The sequence below is a fragment of the Guyanagaster necrorhizus genome (assembly GCF_019112545.1).
Source record: "Guyanagaster necrorhizus MCA 3950 unplaced genomic scaffold BT62scaffold_8, whole genome shotgun sequence".
NCBI classification, from domain to species: Eukaryota; Fungi; Basidiomycota; class Agaricomycetes; order Agaricales; family Physalacriaceae; genus Guyanagaster; species Guyanagaster necrorhizus.
The window spans coordinates 1356760-1362872 of record NW_025064887.1 but is presented as its reverse complement, the minus strand read 5'-3'; the positions used below and the strand labels follow the sequence as shown (position 1 = coordinate 1362872).

Here is a 6113-nt window from a genome sequence, read left to right as displayed (position 1 = left end):
ATCATTGTCAGCCAGTTCTCAAAAGCAATCATTCTGATTGCATGCTCAATAGAGTTAACTTCAGAAGGGTGAGCAAAAATCCTTCATGATGAAGTCTATGCTAAATATAGTATGCTCCAAGTTGTAATCTCTGACCAAAGACCTCAATTCATCTCAAAATTCCTCAACAACTTATACCAGCTCTTAAACATTCAGCAAAATGCTTCTATAGCATACCATCTGCAGACAGATAGACAAATAGAGCATGCCAACCAAGAGATTGAAAAGTACCTTCATCTTTTTATCAATTATTAACAAGATGATTGGGTCAAGTGGCTTGCCCTTGCTGTATTTTAACACAACAACCATGTCCACTCAGCAACCAGAAAAACTCTATTCTTCATCAACTATAGCCACCACCCTAATGTTTTTCATACTGAACATATACACACCTCCACTCCTGCCTCCTTCAACTTCACATATATTATGTCCCAAATTCATGATGAGATATGTACTGCCCTTAAGAAAGCTGCCTCTTCAATGAAATGCCAATACAACAAGCACTAAATGGCTGTCCACACTTATAGCATCTCTGATAAGATTTGGCTGGATACCACCAATCTGCACCTTTCATGCCCAAAACAAAAACTTGTCAACAAGCACACCAGGCCTTTTTCTATTATCACAAAAGTCAGTGCCTCCATCTATAAACTCTGCCTCCCAAACAACTGGAAAATCCATGATGTTTTTAACAAATCTCTCCTCATGCCATTTGTAGCACTCACATTCTCCAGTCAAGAATGTCCTCCACCTTCTCCTTCAGATCTGATCAACAACAAAGAATATTACAAAATTGATCAGATCTTTAATCACTGTTTACATAAAATCCACACACAGGGAGGAGAAATGATGACAACCATTGATTATTTGGTTAGTTGAAAGGGTTATAGCCTGGAATCTAACCAGTGGGTCAATGAAAAATATATGAACACTGCAGATGCAATATATGACTATGAAACATCTTTAAATTAAGCCATCAGGACAATGGTCTTAAAGAGGGGGTAATGTTATGATTTTTCCTACTTTTCTTCATTTTAACCCCTATTCATGCTTAGTCAGAGCATCTAGACCAGTGCTTAAGACTGTGGAATGGGCTTTATCATCACAACAAGCCATGTCTGCTATTGTCTTCTGATGCAATAATAATTCTCAATGATGCACAACAACCTTTTTGTAAATAGTAGCAACACCCAAGGACAATGGACACAAAGACTTGAATGAACACAATAAGTAGTAGTATATTTATCTCAATGGATGAGTAGTATATAAGTAGAATAGCTCTCACTGTATAACCTCAGCTTCAAGCTAAAGTTTATTTTATACCACTTCACTCTTGAGCTGATTCTATGGGCCTTGAAGCATTTGGTCAACAGATATAAATAGTGAACTCTGACATGACTGTACAAACTCAATACAGCATCAGTTTATCACATGTTCTGATCACATGTGACTTGGGTCTAACATCAAATAAGCTCATCTATGAAAGAGTTGATTGTGTAAAGAGCAGCACATCTTCCTTCCAATTTGTGAAATGTGCCACAATGTCAGCATGTTGGTGGGAAGGATAGTCATCAACACTACAAGCCAGTCTCCTATTGTGAGCTGCAGGCAGAAGATCTGCTTCAGAGGCTGAGCTGATGATTTGTAAGTTAGAACTTTCTCCTTCTGTTTTGTGCACTCATATGGATTCTCAGATTTAGCATGTGGTTTTCATGTTGGTTCAGGAGGCATGTTTATTGAGATATAAGCTGAGCCACTTTACAATATTTTTTTTCATGTTTGTTATAATCTGTACAAACAAATTATGTTCTTTATTGTTTTAATACATGCACAATGTCATATTAGCTTATTACAATTTTGAATATGACAATGCATATCCAGGACTAGAACCATATGCATTTCTAGTTCATTTTCCTGCTTTCTGACTGGGTTTCAGCCTAATCTGTATGCAAAGTCAGATTATGCATTTTCATATCATGCATTTCAAGATAGTCAACTGTATATTCATGGACTAATATGTAGGTGGTGGTGGTATGAAGCCAAAAAGTAGTAACAATCAACACAAAAATTAAATATGTGAAACAAACAACAGAGTGGCTGTGAAACCATCATTCTCAACATATCTGTCCACAATATCATTGCTACAGTGAGCATTGTGTGAGCTGCAGTTGTCCTAGCAAAGATCACACTGTTTCACAGTCACTCTGTGTGATCAGCATGCCAATATCAGCTGTGTGTTATATGATGATAAGTAAAAACACAGTACAATGTAATTATGCATGCATTATCTGTGGTGTTATAGGGCCTTAACAAGGTTTCTCCATGGCTGAGGCTGAGTTCATTAGAGATCATTGGGATCATCAGGGTTTTATAAGTGTCAACTTACTAAGCATTAGTAAGTCATGTTTAAGGGCTAAAAAGTCATGATTAGAAGCTGAAAGTTAGGACAATCATTACTGATATACAATATCAGTTCAACAGCCTGAAGTGTGCTCAATCTTTCAGAGTTTAAATCTCAGTTCCTATCTATCTCTAGTGTATTGGGCTACAGATTTTAATAAAATATAAAATAATATCAACTGATTATTGACACAACAAAAGTTTCAGGTCTGTAACAAGATAGAATCTCAATCTCATTCATCATGATGAAAATTTTTTTCATATTGCTTTATAGAATCTGTAACAATCAGTATTACTGGTTACATGATCAACTGATAATCATTTAGAGTGATTTTTTCTATAAAAGCAGTGAGTTCTTCAATAACTGCAGTCATTCTAAATCTCTCTCAAAATGTCAACACCAATAGAAATTCCAGATCTCTCAACTGGAGATATACAAGCAATATTCCAAATTTTTGATTTATATTCTAATATTATGATTCTAGAAATCTTTTGTGATAGCAAGTTTTATTTTTTAAAAAAACTAAATTATTCTTATTATAATATTATACAGATATTTATACAGGAATTCTAATTGTCACCTTATAGACTATTTGTAGGTGAAATACTATATATTATGGACAGTGACTAAAATCAGAATTTAGTTTCAACTAAAATCTCCCAGCATAGAAGAGCAATCTATCCAATGATTATTGTGCTTCTATGTTTTTATATTCTGGAGATATTAGATGCCTCATTTTACTGGCAATTCATACAAAATGCCTTTATAAACAATGAGTGAAATTCATGGACTGTGCTTGTTGAACTCAGTACAAACAACTATATGGGTACTTATGTATATTATAGATTTGGTGATACTGAATAATTGTCATTCTTTCAATCATCTGCACAATTATTACAATTGATATGATCTATTCAGTATGTCTTCTCAAAATGCTTATAGATAATAAAGCTGCAAGGGTCATAAATATATATCATATTATGCATGATACTACCAATAATATTCAGAGTATAATCTCTGATGCAGTGGCACAAAAATGGGTCACTGTTTACTATTCTTTCAGTCTATCAACAACATTACTCTGCACACTTCTAATCATATATTGGATCATTACTGTTGGTGGTACAAACCAGAGAGGAATGGGTATTCAATCCTATAAGAGTGTAATTGAAATCCTTGTTGAATCTTTCTTATTATACTCCACAGCAGCTCTTTTAACAGTTATACTGAGTAGCTGTGGAAATCAAATTAAAGAAAACTATGCAGATACTGTAGCAGCTGTTATATGGGAGTCTTAATTTACAACTGATGCTCTAATCTCTTATATTTATTTTATTTTAGGGAGTTGCACCTACACTTCTTGTTGGATGAGTTGCAGCAGGACAAGCTTGCTCTGATGACACTTGGAGTGTCAGTATTGCTTCATTATTACACTTTGGAGAACATTCAGCCCAAAGTCATGGCAGCACAGATGAAGAAGCTGGTGGAGACTATTTATATGAGGAGTATAGGCATCACACAGAGCCAGTTCTTGGTAATCATTCTGGGGATGAACACAGACAGGGCACTGATAAAGATGGTATTACAGGATATGTGAATGCAGAGGCCAGTCCTTCTGAAAATCAGCATCAAGATAGCACAGGAAAGATCTCAGTTGGGGATTACCATAGTGCTCAAATGTACTTCAGCATGGATGAAGAAGCTATAGAAGCAGATGGTGGTGGGATGGAAGGTTAAATTTTCTCATTAGAATTGGCATTGACTGCCTCTTTCTCTTTTCCCCAAATAGATTTCAGACAAGTTTCCTAGATTTTGACCCCAATTTCCAAGAAGTTGTTTCCCTTCATGCTATAGATACTTAGATTAAACCTGTTTCTTATCACTTTGAATTGATTTGTCCTTTGCTTTCCAACAGCATCATTCAAGAGAATAATGAGATCATTAATTGAATTTCAGTCTGACAGCATGGCAAAAGGACTTTCATTAATAGAGTACAACAACAGGTGAGATACTAGATTAGATGGTAGCAGTACAGTGGTATAAGTCCAAAAAAGAAAATGGGTGGCGAGGGTATCACCAGCCCGCACAAGCACCCGACCATATTAGTAAGGCGTCGAGAAGGCGAAAGGCGAGAGAAACGCATTCGGATTGGGAGATGCGTAAATCGGCGACACGAAATTCGGAGGGACAGGGCACATGGCTGTATTGGGTAGGAGATAGGCGCTGGATTGTCGCGTGGGATTATTCTGTGGGATCATCCGGAGTGGGTGAGACGGCATGGAATAGCTGGTGGGAGGGATATAACCATGAGGCTGTGGCACAGGGTTGTTCTGGGGGGATGGGCATTGATAAGGGCTCGTCGTAGGTGGTTGATAGAGGTTCACTTGTGGGGAGCATGACTGAAGTTGAGTCGATGGCTGATACGGGCTTACCATGGCCTCATTGGTCTGGGATGTTGGCAAATGCGGTGTGGGCGGTACATCACCATCAGTCGACGTATCCGACTCTGAATCCGAGTCTGAGTCGTCCGGTTCGACCCACTCTCCCATCAAATACCTTCCATTCGGCTTCGTCCTCTTCTTCTCGCGCCTCAAACTCCTCTCCCACTCCCGAATCTCCGCCTCCTCTTGCACCGACATCACGCTCGTCTGACGTGTAATTGTCTTCGTTACGACCCCTGGGTTCTCCCTCAACCATTCCTCGACCAACCGGACTGCATCTCGAATCCTCACGCGCATCTCCGCCAACTTCCACGCGGGCCATCCATCATAACCCATCGTCGCACACTCAGCCCTTACCCAGCCCTCCACAATCTCCAGCGTCCACTTGCCACCTCCTTTCACCCTGAGTCCATTCAGGAGAATCACCACGACGTCTCCAGGATCGTACTTTTCGTATCGCATCAGCTTCAGCCCAACAGCCCACCCCGGGGAGACGCTGACCATCCGCACAGTCCCCCGGTCGAATATCGTGTTCTGTGCGAGGTTCCCGGGATGTGTGCTCCCCTCCCATACACCCGGTGGGAGCGCGACGTCCGCGTCCGCGTTCATCCAGTCAGCGCCTAGTCCAGGAAAAGCCCGTGAAGTCTCAGCGATGGCGCGTGTTATTGTCGTACAGACATCGGTGCTAAAAGGCTGGGCGAGGTAATCGACGTCGAGAGTGCTCTGCCGGGAGGTCGGGATCGTTTGGTAGGACGGGTGGAGGAGCATGGCTGCGCCACCGTGGATGACTAGGAGCAGTGAGGGGATGTGGTATGGCGAGCCAGGATTGGAAAGTTGGTCGCAGAGATAATTGAGGAGCATCTCCAGCATGGGGCGTGTGAGAGGGAGCGTGTTGGTCGTCATCGCCGTAGCATTAGTGGTCAATGTCAACAAACGACAGAACCTTTTTGTTCCCGCCTCGTGTGCATCATGTGTTTGACGTCATCAGCCCTAAACCCAACAAGGATTAACAAAGTATGGAAGAAAACATCGGCGCGCAACGGTTCTGACAATTCTACCTCGTCGATATTCTCAAGACTTGACAAAAATTGTCATGGCATGAGGCGTTGTTGGGTCTCCAGTAGTCACCGAGCTAGTGCGTACCGGTCTGTTTATACATTATTCTGGTTTACTAACAACATTCCAGGCTGCCAGCAATGATAATCGTATCACTTCGCCTGGGACATAGCGCC

At 40.5% G+C, this 6113-nt stretch overlaps 1 protein-coding gene across 1 annotated transcript; it reads right to left on the bottom strand.

Annotated features, from left to right (window-relative positions):
* Window positions 1–4399: 4399 nt before the first annotated feature.
* On the bottom strand, window positions 4400–5929 carry BT62DRAFT_930411 (uncharacterized protein). The gene has a single exon (XM_043185922.1). The coding sequence runs from the start codon at window positions 5782–5784 to the stop codon at window positions 4543–4545; it is 1242 nt and encodes a 413-aa protein (XP_043041822.1). The 5' UTR covers window positions 5785–5929; the 3' UTR covers window positions 4400–4542.
* Between the last annotated feature and the right edge of the window lie 184 nt (window positions 5930–6113).

What these genes read in the sequence shown, in the direction of transcription:
- BT62DRAFT_930411 (XM_043185922.1), bottom strand. Translation starts at nt 5,784, where the DNA reads ATGACGACCAACACGCTCCCTCTCACACGCCCCATGCTGGAGATGCTC.